Below are 17,712 nucleotides of genomic sequence, written 5' to 3' on the forward strand. Positions count from 1 at the left end.
TTTCTTTGGCCAGCGTTTCAGTGGAATGATGTGAGCTGTTACAGGTGAATTTTATATGTTTTGATAGGTATACACATTCATTTGTTTACTTCCAGTAACTTCATCCATTTTTGTGTGTAAGCTACTGATGAGAATAAAATACTGGGAAGGGGACACTGGTTTAAGCTATGTCATAGACTTAGCTGCACTGTGCCTCAGTTTTCTTTCAATTGGGAGATTCTCACTTAAATACCTCCCAAAGGAGTTATGGGTTTTAGTTTATTTCTGTCAAGAACATGCATTGAATTTTTCTGATAGCTGTGTTGGAAGAGCAATTCATTATTGATAGAAATCTAACACCCAGATGGAAAAGTGAAGAACAAAAACTGTTCGCTTTGCTCTTTGGAGCTTTATGTGTTGTAAGATAAAAACACTGTCTGACCACCATAAGGAATATATGGATTAGTTCTTTTTAGAATGTGTCAATCCAAAGGAAGGATTCCCATGGCACAGTACTAAGAAGAGGTAAACTCTCACACTGGCTATAGACAGAGCTTGCGCTCTTAAGAGTGAAGTACCTCTCCTGTTTGTTTTAGAATGTCACTAATACATTATGCACAGATGAATCCTTTCGAGAGAAGCATGTGATGGAAACTTCCTTTTCTTTTAAATTCAAATTAGCTTAAAATATTATTTAAACCTTAGCACCTTAGAACTTAGTGATCCAGCCCTACATTCTTTAGTCTTAGCAATTCCATTAAAATCAAGAGCTATGAAATAAATGAAAACTGTGATTTCTGCAATATAGTTAATAATCACTCTACTAGTTTGGGTTATGCCTGGAATGAGCAATAAGTAAGATTTATGGTACTATTTTGGGGAGCTCAGCCCTTGAGGTATCCCAAAAAAACAGTATGACAGTTTGTATCCTTTAAGTTTCTTTTCTATAATTGTGTTGCTCTCATCAGGGTAAGTTTGACCTTCTAAGACTATTTTTATTCCTTCTTATTTGAACATATTTTATTAAAATAATTGTTTTTATTGAAGACTTTTACTGTTTTGCTTGTCTTGAATTTTACACCAGAAGTAACAATGTAAATATTACTGATGTATGATTTTGTGTAATTTCTTAAATTATAAACACCATCTTTTTATTTATGTAGTCGTATACTAAGACTAATTTAAAATAAAAAATACTAAGACGTAGTGTCTGTATCTGCATGTATGCTCATGGAAGTACTGTCAAGATATTCTGTTTTTGAATATACAGTGTGTCTTTCATAGGACTAAGCATATTTTTAATTTACGGTAACTTCTTTCTGAAACCATTTGGGACAGTCAGTGCACAACCTGGCAGCTTTACAAGGCTCAGACTGCTCTATTTCTTCAGTGTAACGTGGTTTTCTGACAAAGTAATTGTTTTCTCTGCTGTGAGCGGTATCCTTTGGCTGATAATGCCAAAGTGAATTTTTATTCTGAATGAGACTTTGTGGTGTTTGCGTGTTTTCTTTAAGAGAAAATCTGTGGAGAATGAAGACTTTAGGTAGAAACCCTGATTTCACACTCTTCAGTCCCTCCTACAGAACTGAACTGATGGACTTTGTACTGTCTATTTACAAAGGCAAACTAGACAATTCAGGATGTTTCTACACTGGAAATTTTGTAATGGTGAAGTTTTGAGTTAAAGTGACTCTGTGTCACTGTTCTTAAGGGACAAATCAGAATCAAGCTTGTTGAATATTACACATGCTTAATTTTTGTTAAGATATGTTCGTGGAGACTATAGGGGGCTGAAGCACATAGAGGCAACCATAATATCGCTGCAAGTGTTAACTGTGCATCTACTGATCAGTGTGTACTGACCATGCACTTATGGTACTCTCATGCATCTGAATCCATAGCTTCTTTAAAGCTGAGTAGTGGGAGACTACAATAAGAAGTTTCAGATTTAGAATGTTGTATTGATAGGGAAGAACAGATTTTATTGGAACCTGTGCTGTTTCCTGTTGCTGAAGGTCTTTAGGAACAGGTTAGATGTCCAAAATACATTATCTTACTTGGTACTGAGAAGGATCCCCTTGCATGGATCTGTAAGATTTTCCCAGGCCTGTTTTTCATTTTTTACACGTAATTTTCTTCAGTGTCAGGGTTGTGAAAGGGATAAAACAAACAGGATGAAAAAATTTAGTGGTAGTATAGATGTATGGATGACTCCCTTAAATGCCAGTTCCTGCAGTCACATGTAGCTGAAGTAAAACTGAGGTTTACGGAGTGGTTCAGAGTGACATAGACAACAGGAGTGCATCAGAACAGTTTGGTGCAAGGGCAGCACCTCGCAGCAGCCTCACAGCACCACAGTGTTGGTGTGGTCACTTTTGTGGACACTCTTGGCTCCTGGCTTGTCCTCCCTCCTGCTGCTCCCTGATAGGTAACTAGGTATTAAAGGAGCAGTGAAGAAAGTGGATGGCTCTGAAAATCCTCTATGAGGACCATGAAGACAGATCTGCTCATCTGAATTCCGTGAGCAGTTCTTGCAGCTCCTGAAAGCACACAAACTGCTCTGTAAATATTTAACTGTAGAAATTAGATCAGCATGCTTCTGGGAGTGAGAGGGTTATGGCAACAGTGTTTGCTCTACCAGTGCTTTGGAAAACTAATTTTTTTCTATTAATGCTGTACCTAATTCTACTGCCATTATTGTCACTGTAAGAATGTAACTTGAACTCCTTCCCTCTGTTTGGTTTGTCTTATCTCTGAGTTACTCCTAGAGGCTAACTTACTGTTGTTTCTCTTTTGACTGCTTTTCTCCATTTTTTTTTTTTTTCTTATTTTTTGGGACATTTTTTGAGATCTGATTCACCAGCAACAGGAGAAGGGGTTCTGTTCATAATGTGCATGTTAGCCAGATGAACAGTTTGCTTCAGTATGTTTTCTCAAGACCTGTCCTTGAAGAATAAAGTAAGTTTCAAGTACATGTTTCATCAGCAGGCCCCACGTTATCTCTTGCAGTATGTTTGGAGTGTTAGGTTGGACTTAAGTTTTAGAATGCTAGTCTGGTCTTAGAGAATGAAGCAGGTTGAAGGACAGTGGTCCTAGCTGATAATTTGTCATCTGTTTCCTTGTGTTTCAGCTGTGTGTCAGTGTCTGCCTGTTCTCTCTCATATAATACTTTGCTACGTGTAGGTAAAAGGTGCACCTTGACTGACGCTTCTACCACAGTGAGGAAAGCTGCTGACCATTGGGGCTCCTGGGCACTACTGTGACTTTTTTTTTTTTAACGTGGAATGGAGACTGGGCTGGCAGAACCTCCCTTCTGAAATACAACACTGAGAAGAACTCACATAAATGCAGTGTTATTTCATTTCAAGTTGTAAGTATTACTTTACGTAGAAGGAAATGTAAGCTGGTATTCAAAGCTCAGTGATTACTTCCACCTGTTTCGTGGAGTTTGTTTCTCATGGTCACATTCTTTATTGTTTTATACCTAGGAAGGTGTCTCTTCTCACTGAATAAACTTGGTCACTGCTGCTGAGTGATATTTTTGATTTTTAATATTCGTCTTTTTAAAAACTCTCTTAAGCAGCTCCCTGATTTGTCAAGGTATTTTTGAACTTGCATAACCTTTAAAGCAATTATTATAAGCCTGGCTGTAAAAATTGCTGAATTCAGAGATAATTCATGAGCTGTATAGGTTTCCCTTAAAATAAATTCCAACTACTGCAAATGTGCAAATCTAGCTGTAGATTCCAGCTTAACAAACAAAACAAAAAAATTGCATAAAATTCCCACAGCATTAAGGTTGTTGTCAGTTCTTACCTTTTCTTCATTGTTCATTTGTGGAGACTTGCACTTTCAGCCTAGCTGTGCCAGAGGCATACATACACACGAAGGGGACACTGTGATGGACTGGAACATGCGTCTGTGGTGGACTGCTGCACCCAAGAGGGTGCTGCTGTTGTGGCTAATGGCTCAAGTGGGCAAGACGAGACAGTTTTCTAGTGTAGAAAAGGAGCTGGGTGGGTTCAATGGATCCATTCCAACTCAAGATAGCCTGTGACTGGTTGGGGAAGCTGGTGTTACTGGTCTCAGCCTGTAAGAGGTGACTAGGGTGAAAATTCCTTGGTGACCACTGCAGCTTATGGCTGTATTGAGCTGTGTTCTTGATGTTTCTACTTGGCTTATAGGAAACATTGCACAAACATGTCATTCATTTCTTTCTGCGTCTGGGAAAACTGTGTGTCTCGCTGATAAGAGCCCACCTGCATGGCAGGATGTGTACCAGCAGGAGGAGGGAGACTCATCGCTGTCCTGAGCCTGGGTTTCTGGAGCAGGCCGGCTCTCTAGAGGATACTGCAGGTAGACTACGTGTGGGTATTAAATGGTCCACCAGACTGTAAGATTAGTATCAGAACTGGGGGAGGAAGTAATAGGAATAATTAAGAAATGTGTTGAGTCTGACTAGCTCCTACTCATCTGCAGTGAACTGTTTAATATAGGGAGAAATGGTGGTTGGTTTTTTTTTTTTTCAGGACATAGTTAATACCCTTTTTTAAAATGTACTTTGTATGTGCTGGGAACTGTTACTGTTGACCCTGAACAAATATAAAGAAATGTGTGATACTGTCATGCTTTGATGCCTGCTTAGAGCTGAAGTCTTACTTGTTTATAGATTGCAGTATACCCAGAGTAGTAGAGAACTCAGTGGAGCTAACTACCCAAGTAACATCTTTGCTTCCTACAGATCTTTTGCAGCTTCACTTGAACTGTTTGTTACCACAGCCATAAAAGTATTCACAACAAGTTAAGGCCAGCCTAGCTGTGCCATCTCAGCTGTGAGAGTCACTTAATTAGCAAGAGCAGATCTAACTTCAGTCTCAGTGACACAGATGGCATGACAGGATGGTGTGAAGGTCTTTATTCTGCAGGGGAGGATAGCTACAGCCTTGGCTACCCTTGTTTCCACTGAACATTACTAGGCCCAGGCATTTGTCTGGTCTTATGTGCCTGATGTGAATTTCTCACAGCCATGCATTCTGGTATCAGTCAGTGCAGCCTTGGTAGTAAGGGTTGTATGATGCAAGATTTGTGGTACCTAGGATTAACTAGAGCTAGCAGCAACCTGGCAGACAACACACGTAAGTCTGATCACCAACGCATGTATCTTTCTGCTGGAGAATTTCCTGTGCCTCAGTACTACAAAATCTTCGCTGGAGCAAGTTCCCGTCAAAATCTTCTGTTTTGCTTCTATGGGTTATGATTTTGTTCCCTTTGTTTTTTGGCAGAATGCTTCTGCTCTCCTAGTTTGTTGGGATCTGATGTAACTTGTCTTTTTTTTTTTCTTTTTTTTTAAATTTTGGCTATAGGTGAAATATAAACAATGCAGAGAGAACTCTAAAATAATTTAATGTTATACTGCCAAAAATTGCAATCTCTTGGATCTTGGACAACTTCTCTGTTATCCTCACAGTCACAATCACTGCTGCCAGCGATTTTCTCAGTCATTCAAAAGTAAAACAGCATAGTACAACACATTTCTAGTGAGTGTCTGATGTTCAGCTCTACCACCTGCTGTTTTCTCTCATTCAATGTAGTGTCTTCTCCTTAGAGCTGCCTCTTGATTTCTCTGGTGACTTCAAGGTTATAGCAGCTGAAATCCATCCTGACCACTGCCCTCTTCTCATCAGCTGCTTTGCTTGAGTCTGCACTCTGAAACCCTATACCTGCTGTTGGAACTGCATTCAGCATCCCCACTTCTTGAAATAAGAAAAGATTATTTTGTAACTTTGTCCAAACTGTGTGGGCTCTAGTGGACAGAGCTCCCATTTCTCTTACTTCCTTAGCATTCTCTTGGTTTGACCCTGAAGGCTGTTTAAAACAGATTGAACACTGTCAGCAGGCACAACTGAATAGAATCCAGATTTTAATTTAGTCCAGGAGATATTAGCCAACCATCTGATTTTCGCCTTTTTCTGCATAGGTCCTTAAGCATGCATCCAAGGCTTTCAGCTTTCTTTGGGAAGAATGATGGGTGGGGTGACAGCACATCTGCAGTGATTCCAAGATGATAGAGTCATGACGATAGAGAAGAATGCTCTGTAGAAGTATATTCTTTGAGTACAGTGAAATGGTGTGATTTGTATTTAACAAAAAAAAAAAAAGTTGAACAGTGCCATCAGATTACTTAAACATTCTTCTTTCAACAGTCGGGTCAGAATTTGACTTTAGAATGTTTTCATAGAGGCATTAATTTGATTAAAGGCAAGGATTGCATGTTATTGAAGGTGTGCTTTATCTGAGAAGCTGACAAGGAAAAGCAGTGTTATTTGTGTAACAGGTACAGCAGCAGTACCTCCTACCCCAAGTACCAGCCCTTGCCTACTATCATATTACGCAAACATAGTAGCTTGGGATATGTCTTGTAGTGTGCCATCACTGCAAGGTTTAAATTTCCTCTTTGCTATCTAAGTTGAAAGGACTTATTTTTTGATTAAGAACCTCTGAGCGTGGTGAGCAGAGCTTTGGGAATGCAAACCTGGGTTTGGATATTGATTCTAGTCATGCTACTTTGCTTTCTGTGTCTTCAAAAGGGGGTACGGGACAAAGGTCGGGGAAATTTAACATTTTCCCTATTCATGTTCTCTATACAGTTCGAATTCTCAGGGCATTTTAGAAGAAAAATTATTCTTTCAGTAATATTAGCCAAACAGAATACAGTAGTTTTTGAAAACAATTTGTATAGTTTGAATCTCATGCAGATGTTAATGCTGAAATTTTTGCACTTGTGTCTTCTAAGGAAAAGACTTATTCCACTTAGTTCAGTATTTGCACTTACTGAGAAGATAATACAATGCAAAAATCGTATTGATAAAATGATTTTGGATGAATGTTGAAGACATTCTGTTTAAAAGGCTACATTGTTTTGTGTCTGCATAAACTGTTTCACATTTCTAAATAGAAGGCAGGTTCTATCCCTTTCTCTCCCAATGAAGATTTGAGGAGCATGAAAAAGAAATCACCTTCACTTTAATGTCAGTCTGGTTATTAAATTGTGTGCAGTTAATGAAGGACGGAGATGTTAACATAGATAATAGCCTCATGGGAATCTCCCTGGTTGTGTCTTACCTGCAAACTAAATTCTTCCAAGCCCTAGAAAAACTTCTCATGGAAAATTCTGTTCGGGTGATTATAAGAATCTGTTTTGGTGTGGCTTCTACATGGTAGCTGAGATTATAAGAATCTGTTTTGGTGTGGCTTCTACATGGTAGCTGAAACGGAAACTATTAGGTTGACACCTCTGGAAAGTTACTGTGGTCCATGTCTGTCCAGTCTGAATGCAAATATGGAAAGGATGAAGACATTTTAAAAAAGCTACAGTGCAGATGGATCAGTGTCTGGTCTGTAACAAATATATCCCTGGACATGTGTTACTGATAGATTCTTGCTAGCATGAACCTCCTGTATGGGTAGCTTTCTTGAAACAATGCTGAAGTAGTGCGTAACTCTTGTGCTGGCCTTCTGCATAGGTGACAACATCACCTTTGGAAATGAGAGATGAAATTCTGCCCCTGTGTATACTCACTTTGAGTTCAGAGAATTTGCACAGGCAGAAAGCAAAGCTTAGTGCACACTTGCTGTCAATAACATAGAGAAGACAAATGCTGTGTGTTTGTCCATTTTATGCTGTTATCATGATAGGTTTTATGATAAACGTACACTTGTCATAAATTTGATAGCTGTAGATAATAATGAATTTTCAAATGCTTGTTAAAAGTAAGCTGCAGTCTGTTTTTTGTTCCGCTTCCTACTCCAACTGGTACTGGGTTAACATGAAATTAAACTAGATGTTTTAATCCTGTTTATTACTGGCCTGCTCCTTGGTGGGTCACGTCTATTCAAGACAGAAACAGTTTGGAAAGTATTACAACTGTAGGGAGCAGCATAGAGTAAGTAGTGCAGTACTCCCTTCAAATATATCCCCGTCTTTCAGACGTTTTTCTGCTGAACTAGTATTTCTACCAGACCCATGAATATATTATCCATGGCATTTCTTTGGGATTGCTTAATTGGGCAGTTTAGTGACACTACACCATTTTTGCGGAAACTAGTTGTGCAGTCGCATCTTTCAACTGGGGGTTGAAGTGAAACAGCAGAGGCAATGAAGCTCCAGCCCAAACTCTCCACCATGGAGCTGTCACCTATAGATGGTGTAGCATAAATTACAGTTAGCTAACTGGCAGTTGACTTTGGGGTGAAAATTACTTGGAGTTGTGACTGTTCCACTTACGCTTCAGCCAAAGCCACTTAACGTTCCCTGGGCTTTTAAACACTGTTCTCAGTAGTATTTGCTTTGATTGCTTGAATGAGCTTTTTAGTAACATTAGTGCAAATTAAATATTTATGTTTGTGCCAGCCTACAGCTGGAAAGCCTCTTACATTGATTTAGGTCTCTTTTGCCTTGTGTTTGCTTGGCTCTTAAACTGTGTGCTTCCTTGGGCAAAACTTTGTTTATTGAGCTTTATGGGGTAGTGTACTGACTGACATGCTGTAACTAAATACAACCCCTCAGAGTTTTTCCGCCCGTCTCCTCCCGTTATTCCTGTGAGTCAGGCATCCACTTCTTGCACTGAGTTTCTCCCAGTTCTTAGGAGCTGGATGCTCTGTTTTCCCCTCATAAGCTTTAGTGAAAGAGAGGGATGTGGAGGGAGAGAAAACAAGTTGTGCCCTGAAAGTTCCCTAGTTCAGCTTGTGCAGCAGAGCGCTGACTTCAAGGCAGTGCCTTGCAGCACTTCAGCCGCGGCATCCGCGCAGGGCTGGGCGACAGGCAAAGAGGTTGCGATGCCAGGTCTCTGCCACGAGCCGCGCGGGCAGCGCTGCAGCAGTGACGAGCCGCGTGCACGGTGAGCCTCTGGCGCTGTGCACCGGGGCGGCTCGGCGCAGGGCGGCGCGGGAGGGCTGCCGCCACTTTTCCCTTCTCTGAGGTGCGCCGCGACGGAAGAGAGTCGTTCCTCGGACGCGGGGAGGGAGGGAAGGGCGGGCGCGCGCCTCGAGGCCTTCGGCTGTGAACATCAGAGCCGCCAGAAGCGTACGGCCTCCGCCTGCGTCCTGCGGCAGCCAGGCTTCGGAGGCGGGCCCTGCGGGCGAGCTGGCGCGGTCGATCCTCGCGCGCAGCTTTCTCCAGGCCGATTCCGAGCAGCTGCGGCCCGCACCACCTGGGCTCGGCCCTATGGCGCGTGGGAGCCGCTCGCTGTGCTTTTAACGGCGGGGGCTGCGCGGCGGGATGGGGCGGTGCGAAGCCTCCGCCGCGAGCAGATGGGGCGGTGGGGCGCGGGGTGCCGGCGCACCGGGAGGGCCCCGCGGGCGAGCAGCTGACGCGGCCGACCACGGCTTGGCCTGGAGCGGGTAGTCCCGAGATGGAGAAAGCTCTGCGCCTGGGTGAGTGAGCGTGTGGTGGATCGCGGGGGTGGTGCGGCGGAGCTGGGCAGCCTTGAGCGCGCCCGCGCTCGCTGCGCGGCTCCAAAAGGGACACGCGGAATCCTCGCGGGGCTGCAGGGCGTTCGTTCGAGCGGGGCCCGCGCTGCCTTCGCTGCCTGTGCCGACGATCGCGGGGTGCCGTGTGGGGCTGCGGGGTCGTCGCGGGGTTCGCCCGGGAGCTCCTGCCGTTGGGGGAACTTCGTGGCCGTGGCGCGGCGGAACCGATGCGCGCCGCTGCCAGACCTGGGAGAAACGGTGCGGTTCGCGGTAGCGCGGGCTCCTCTGCAAATAGTAAAGGTGTGCTTGTCGAGTAGTACCTGCTCAGGAGGAAGGCAGAAGCAGCACATCCTACACCTTGCAGGTTCACGCGTTTTTGGTTTTCCTTATGCACAGTGCAATTTGGAAAAAATCGGCTCGCTAAGGTTCAGGCTGGAAAGCTTGGTGGTAGTGGTGCCTCTGCACCAGGTGGCACGTAGTTGGTATGCAGTAAGAAACCTCTTGCTTGCAGTGGTAGATTTCTCGAGGTTGCATACGGAGCCCATTGCTTTGGAAGGTGGTGGCCAAACTGTGTCATGACTGAATGCCTGTTGGTCTGCATGTGAAGCTTACCAGGTGTTCATTGCCAGCACTGTTATCTGCTGGTGCATCTTTACATCAGTATGGTAGTATTACAGCTAAAACCGAGTGTTTCCTTCCAAACAGGATTCCCCTCCTCCCCTGGATAGACATGGATTGGTAGCAACCCTAAGAATTAGCACTCAAGAATATGAGAGCATCAGTGACTTCACAAAATGCAAAAAAAATTGAATATAGAACTAGATGGTTGGTTTTATTCTTTGATAAATTAAGGATTAATCATTCTTCCTGCAGAAAGGTTGTGATAAGGAGGGGTTTGGCCTCTTCCAGTCGGCAGACAGGACCTGAGGAAATGGCCGCAAGTTGTACCAGAAGAGGCTTGGATTAGACATAAGGAAAAACTTTTTCCTCATGGTCAGGCACTGGAATGGCTGCACAGGAAGGTGGTGGTGTCACTGTTCCTGGCAGTGTATGAGAGGCGTCTGGATGAGGAGCTACGAGATAGTGGCTAATGTGGATAATTTAGTGGCTTATGGTAGGATGGTGATGGAATGACGGTTGGATTAGGTGATTTTGTAGGTCTTTTCAACCTTGTGATTCTATGATTCTAATCAAAGTGGAAAAAGTCACGTTGGTTTTTGGGGCATTCATTTGCTAACATTTTAGCTTTGATAGGAAGATAAGGAGATGGTGTTTTCGCATTCAGTGGTACTTTGGTATTCTATTCTGCAGACATAGCATGCTTATTCATGCACAACTTTGCATGCGAATTTTCAAGTATAGCTATTCTCTTGTGCGTGATTAATTGATTCCACACACTTTCGTAGGTAAAATGTGTTTTTTGATGCCAGCTATTTATATTGTCACTGTTTTTAATCCTCAATAAATTAAATATATCTTGGTTAGGAGCGGAGCAAATTTTTACTGCTTTTATAAATTGAGCTTATACATGAGCTGGAATATGCACAAATACACAGATGTGATTGTTGTGCTTGTGCTATCCTTGCCTTTCTGCCACCATTACTTTGTCACAAATACAGAGAAAGACTGTTATTCTAGTGGCTGTTAAGTGTGTTGCTTATCACTTTTGAATGTCACGTGTATTTATGAAGTGCTTTCAGAAGTGGTCAGCTTGACATATCCACCAGATCTTAAGCAACTGGAATAAAGTCCTTGTAAAGAAATGCTCAGGCTCATGCAGGATTGTAAGTTTCAGAGCATATAGTGGCAGCTGCAGATCTACCTGACATGTCCCTGTGGGTGGTGTGGTATCTGTTCTTCGTCTTCTATTTCGTTTTTGTAACAGCAGTGACTCAAAAGTACCAGATCTTTCACAGAAAGCAAAGATGTCTGCGCTGTGAAAGTAGAGCCTTTCAGATGTGATGCAGGCAGTCCACCTACAGTTGTTGCAGGAAAAGGTTAGAGAATATTCATATGTTCCTTGTTTTGGAGAATGAGTGTGGAGGAGGTGGTGATGCTGCTGAGAGGGTGAAGTTAGTTTCTGCTGTGAAGCACTGGCATCCGAAGCATCAAGAAACAGCTCTGAAAGATGTACTGTATTTACAGGCAAGCTTAGTTTAGGATTTGGAGCCTGAACCACCACATTTAACCACCTCTCACTCTTCCTCTATTTCACTGGTAATTCCATAAGGTGCAAGACTGAAAATGTCACTGGTACCTTAAAATAGGGGCTCAAAGGCCTGCATAACTTAGTTTCTTGCTTCATTTTCTATTCTCAGTGAGCCAAACATATAAACCTATCCATGCCATCTGTTGCAGAACTGTCAGTTGAAGGATGTACAGAGTAGGTAGCAAGGGACTTTCAGTTGCTGAAATGCTGGTACTGGAAAGGCACAGAGTGAGGAGATGGTTGAGAAGAGCTGATAATATTGGATATTTCTGCCCATGGAGTTGTCTGGATTGTTCTTCCAGTTAGCTCTTTTACTTCATAGCAACGGAACTTGCTTTTTTTGTGTGAAACTTCTGTCTTTAACTCTGTCTGTGGCTGAGTCAACTGGGCTCTTTGTCTCATTTTTATTTTGGTACAGTTTCAATCACAGTGAGAATAAAGGGAGGTCCTTTTTCTTGTGTCCATCTGACTTACTGTCTTCGTGATGCTTTTCTTCTCTGCTTCTTGTCCCAAGCTGCATCTGTTACAACATCGATTACTTTATTCATCCCTTAATGCTTTTCTTCATCTCTCAGTTCTTCTTTCACTGTACTTGCACCTTTCCTACCTGCTAGAAATTGAATCTCAGCACTGTGCTTCTGTCAGCCCAGATCTACTCTGAGTTATTATGTTAACACCTGTTCTCTGGGCTTCAGCTTCTCTGTTAAATATACCGACTTTGCTTACTGTAGGCCCCTGCTTGTTTGATTCTTCTTTCAAGATTACCTTTGTTTAATATCTTTTTCTCATGCAAACATGCTTCTGACTTTTTGTCTTTTATCTCACTGCCTATTAAACCAGAAGCTTTCTCCTAATTCTTGTAGTTAGAGCGCCCATTTCTGTCCACTGTTTAATTCTTCCTGACTAATCCCCCCGTCTCTCCTCTTTCTGAAGTGCCAGCAGTACTTAGAAGTCGTCCATTCTCGAGACTGTAAGTGTATGCAGATTTCAGAAGGGCAGTAATTGGAGTTCTGCGAGTCCATGAATGCAGAGTATACTTTGATGATCTGGTGCCTTGCTGACAACAATAAGAGAAATTTGGTGCCTTTCCTCTTTCCTTTGCCAGCTACCAAGCTTCCCCAGCTCTTCTGAAGCCTAGTTCTGAGAACCAAAGAAGTGGAAAACTCTTTGTTATTTTAAATTTTTGGAACATTTCTGCTGGCTTTACAGGCTGAACCGCAGAGTTAAGTGAATGCTGTGCCTAGCTGGTGGAACGAAACAGGATCATATCCCTTGCAGCTGGTGGGAGGCCCTTGCCCCTTGCTGGTCTTCCTTTTCCCCTTCCTCCCCTTGCTCCACTCTTGGTTCCCAGCTGTCCCATGGATTCCTCATCTGGACTCACTGTCTTTCTTCCTCTGGTTCTGTGTGCTCTCTTCTGAGGCCTCTTGCTCCTCTCAGACTCCCGTACTGACCAGCCCCTGCTCCCCGCCATGTGTGCTACTTACTTCCTACATCAGTTTTCAATGTGGATTAATATGAGGGAATGTCAGCATTGCCCCCTTTTTTGTTGGAGTCTTTCAAGTCCAAGAAGTATGTCCAGCAGTTAAAATTCATTTATCTTCAGTTTTGTGTTTGCTATAGAAGAAATAAAATATAGCTAGAAAATAGCAATGGATAATTTTAGCCTCTGGTAAGACTCAGCTCTGTAGTTCCTAGGTAACATTGTGTGGGTAGCTCACTTAAATCACTTACAGGGTACGAAGGATGCATCTGAAACCAACAGAACAGAAAGAAGTATTATGCAACAACAAAAGTCTTTCTACCCATTATTTCTTTCCAAACAGAATATGACTTGTGCTTTTTGATTTTACTAGAAAAACCTTTCCTGAATGCAAAGAGAAAACAACTCTAAAATAAGTTTTGGTAAGCAGAAAGGTTTAATCTATGCAATGAAGTCAATTTTTGATTAATTCTTTTTGAGATTAGTTCAGTCTTCAGAAATTTACTAGTATACTGAGTTTTCAGTAGTTATGAGAATATAGCTCTATTGAATAGGTTGATATGATAGTAGTATCCATGAGTGCTACTTTAATGTTCAACACTCTGTGGCTTTTGTTTGTGTCTACAGTTGATCGGTAAATGTTTATTATCAAGCAAAAAAAGTAGCGGACTGCTGGGCATGCTTCAAAGCTTGATGCAGTCTATGACCGTGACAATGATGTGAACTGCACTGAATGAGTCTTGCAGGAAAGCTCACTCACAAAGTGCCTGCTGGTGAAGTTCTGCTGTAATAAGCAGTGATGACACAAGTCACGATTTTCATTTTCAGCTGCTGTTGGTTTGTAAAAGCTTATTCAAAGCTGGGGAAAAAGAGAGCCAATGAGAAAAGGTGACATGGCTTTGATTTGACATGAGAGCTAGGGTTACTTCCCAGTGCATTTGTAAAATGATTTCTCAAGTCAATAGATCCAGGAGCCCTGCGTTTTCATCAAATGTACTGCTTACTATAGGACATTATTTCCATAGGCAAGTATTCTTCACTTTTTGCAGAAGATATTACTGTGCCCTCTATACAAACATTCTACTTCTAGATGTATTTCATCGAAAGACCTGAGGCCTACAGTGCACGATGCTGGTTTATTCTAATTCAGAGCCAATACCTATTACTGGGCTGGAATAAGTTGGGTTTTTTTGTTAGATTTTGTTTATTTTCCCCCATCATTTGATACACATTTAATCTTTTATTTTTCCTTAACAAGCAATCTTGAAACAACACTTGGTACTGGTAGTAGGAGATGTGGAGTTGTTGAATGATATTTAGGTCTTCGGAAATTAATGAGTTTTGAACATCAGGGCTTTTGTAATAAGGTGGGGAAGTAGTCAAACTTAAGGTAGAAAAGAAAATGTTTAAATGAGTGGGGGGAATCAATGAGTGAAAATCTTTGAAAAAATTTCAGAACTTCCTGCAGATTGATTTCGATTATTTAATTTTTGATATCCAAGTGTTTATAATCTCATAGTCCTAATTCCAACAGTACATTAACAGTTGCTTAGTTTCATACGTACAAGTGTTTCTACAAATGCCAATGGGATGAAGTACGTGCATAAAATTAAGCATTCAGATTGGATCTGAAAAGATTATGGTCAGCACTGGTACATACACTTGGCCTAGCATTGCAAGTCCGTCAAAACTGTAATTTAACAACCCATTTTTATAATGAGATAGTTGTAACTGTGAGTGTAGCTGAAGATGAGAAGCTTCCTGTTTGTTTGTCCTGGCTCACCTTGTAGCTGGTTTGTAGTGGGCTCAATGGAATATCAGGACCCAGTTTAGAGTGTGAGGAGAGGACCTCAAGTTGTGCTATAAAAATCACAGAATCTTAACTCGTTATTTACCATGAGTTAATAATAAATCCTAATTCCTGTTGAAACTAAATTTATCTAAATTAATTTTACAATAGAGTTTTAGGTTATATGTATACATCAGGAAGAGTTTCTTAACAGAAAGGTTGGTTAGTTGTCAGAACAGACTACACAGGGAAGTGTGGAGTTGCCATCTTTGAAGGTATTTAGGAGATGTATGGATGTGGCACTAAGGGACATGTTTTAGTGGTGTAGTGTTAGATTTCTTTATTTTAAAGGTCTTTGCCCAAAGTTGGAGTCATACAGGAGCATAACTAGAGAATTCAACATTTCTGCTCGGTGCTTAGGATGGCTCTGCTCAGTGCAAACCCACACTCAGCTGTCTGCAAAACAGTTGAGTGTAGCGACCAGCAGTACTATACAAAAGAAAGCAGTTTAGATAGGAAACTTTGCTTCTGCTTCTCTTAGGAGGAAAGCCTCTGTGCATTTCTGTGGACTGTCTGTGTTGCGTGAAAGTATTCCGCTTGTGTCCTCACTGTCAGTCTGGTACATTTCCTCCAGCAGCCTCTGAAAATTTGTGCATGTGCTTCTAGCTCACTCGTGTGAGTGACCTGCAGGTTAGTGATGTGGGTTTCTATGATAGGGATTGCTTTTCTGGGTAGCTTTCCCTGCTACTCTCAGAAACATCAATACAGATCAACTGAAATTAAAAGTTAATTGCTGCCCTGCTCTCAAAAAAATGCTGAAATCTGTCTGCTGGGAACCAGTCAACAAGTCTAGTATTTAAAGAGAAATCCTTAAAAGCATCAAATGTCATCACCAGGGAGGTAGCCTGTATTTTGGAGTAAATCTGATCTTTTCCTTCTCTGAAATTTAATAATAAAATATGCAGTACTTGATGCTGTAAATGAAATCAATGACCCCAGGCAATGGCAGTGTCTAATACAATCAAGGAATGATAATAGAGTCCTGCAGAGGCTGCGAATGCTAAGCTGTTGGCACAGAATGAAGCAGACTTGATAAGACTATTGTACTAGGGCAGTGTGTTGCAGTCCAGCCAGCAAATTAATGTGAATATGAAGAACTGCTTGCAGCTAGCATATGCAGACTTGTGCTGCCAGCTGTGTCTATGTTTAAGTTGCTTCTAAATCTAGAAGCATTCCTAGTGAGATATAATAAAGCTGGTGCTGCCAAGGTCTTTTTTGGTAGCAAAATTTTTGCAATACATTTCATCCTTATCATAAAGCTGATTCTAGTGTACTATGGCCAACTGCAGAGGCTGCAAAGCAGGTTTTAATCTGATTCTGATAGGTCTGGGCAACCACCAGACAGTATTGGCTTTCTAGGGAAACAGATCAATAAGAGAAGGTGACAGAGTGGAGACACAGTCAAGTCTCCTTGTCTCACTGGTAAGTACTGTGGAGAGAGATGGCTACTCTTTGAAAGTGCTGTATTTGCTGTGTGCAATCACAGACATCCTGAATTTGTGTGCTCTTGACCCACAGTATAGAATCCTGCTGCAAGTACCTTGCCTTCTTGAGTTTATAACAGAGCCCGTGACGGCACATGAGCTTTTTTTCCCTTTCATCTGTACTATCTGTAAATTGCTCTTTTTCTCTAATTTATCTTTCAAGTTTCTGGCTCTGCAAGGATCTGCAGTGATTTGTTGTGTAACAGGGTCGCCTAAGTACTCTGCATCCATTCCTTTCTTCTTGTTTTCTTTCTCCTTGCTTGAGATATGCTGTGCATTTATGCAAGGCTGTGGTCAGCCCAGTGGAAAAAGATATTTTGTTTGTAAGTTGGTCAGTAAGAAGAATAGAAAAGTGACTCCACATGTGTGATGGGATTTTTTTTATTATCTTGTGAGATGGTGAGAGTATCATCAATGGAGGTGATGGCTAAGTTTCCCATGCAGTGGGCAGAATACATGATTCCAATCATTTTGAGCTGTGTTTAAGCGTTTAATACAAAATATAGGAATACAGCGTTGATCATAGTGCCTCTTTGTGCCTGTGACTTCCCAGACAGTACAGCTAGCTATGGGAGCAGACCAGGTTGTTCATGACTTTATCCAACTGGGCCTTGAAGACTCCAAAAAATGAAGATTGCACAATTCTGAGGAGCTGCTTCAATGAATGTTCTTCTGTGAAAAACGATTTTCCCTAAAGCTGGTATGAAATTTTCACTTCTACTTATGCCCAGAGTCTTCTGTCCTTGCCCAGTGCTGCTGTGAGGAGTCTGGCTCTGCCTCAGTTATTACAGTCGATTTGATTCCTGTTTCAACAGTGTTTTGGGGTGTGTTTATTGTCAGTGTAAGGCAATATATGTGCTGCTGTAGATGAAAGAAGGACTGATGTAATTGTGTAGGGCTGGTTTTCTAATTAAAAATTAGCCTGAGTTATATGTAGCCCCTGGAATCTACTGTTAATGTATTTGCTACTGTACCTGTTCTGTTGGGATTTTGCCCTCCTGTCTTGTAATGACAAGCTATGAATGTAAGCACAGGTCTCTGGCAAAACAAAGCTCTCAGATGAAAAAACTCTATGAATAAGTTTGAATGAATGAGTATTCATTAGTTTGTCTGTTCACCTGTGAGCCAAATAGGATGCCATTTCTCTCAGAAGTGAAGTATAATTTGAACAAGAACCACTGCCATGTCCTGGGGAAATGTTGCTTGAGGTCTCAGAAACAAGTGCTGTATAGTCTGAGTGTTG

At 41.8% G+C, this 17,712-nt stretch overlaps 1 protein-coding gene across 1 annotated transcript in view; it reads left to right on the plus strand.

Annotated features, from left to right (window-relative positions):
• Positions 1-8,814: 8,814 nt before the first annotated feature.
• Positions 8,815-17,712, plus strand: part of PITPNM3 (PITPNM family member 3) — a gene marked incomplete at both ends in the record, with an annotated part of 42,160 nt that continues 33,262 nt past the window's right edge. Inside the window, 2 exons of the mRNA XM_079545330.1 lie at positions 8,815-8,876; positions 9,095-9,411. Of these exons, the coding sequence (XP_079401456.1) occupies positions 8,815-8,876; positions 9,095-9,411 (379 nt within the window). The remainder of the gene's footprint in view (positions 8,877-9,094; positions 9,412-17,712) is intronic.

This window comes from Tetrao urogallus, assembly GCF_951394365.1.
Source record: "Tetrao urogallus genome assembly, chromosome: 20".
Lineage (NCBI taxonomy): Eukaryota > Metazoa > Chordata > Aves > Galliformes > Phasianidae > Tetrao > Tetrao urogallus.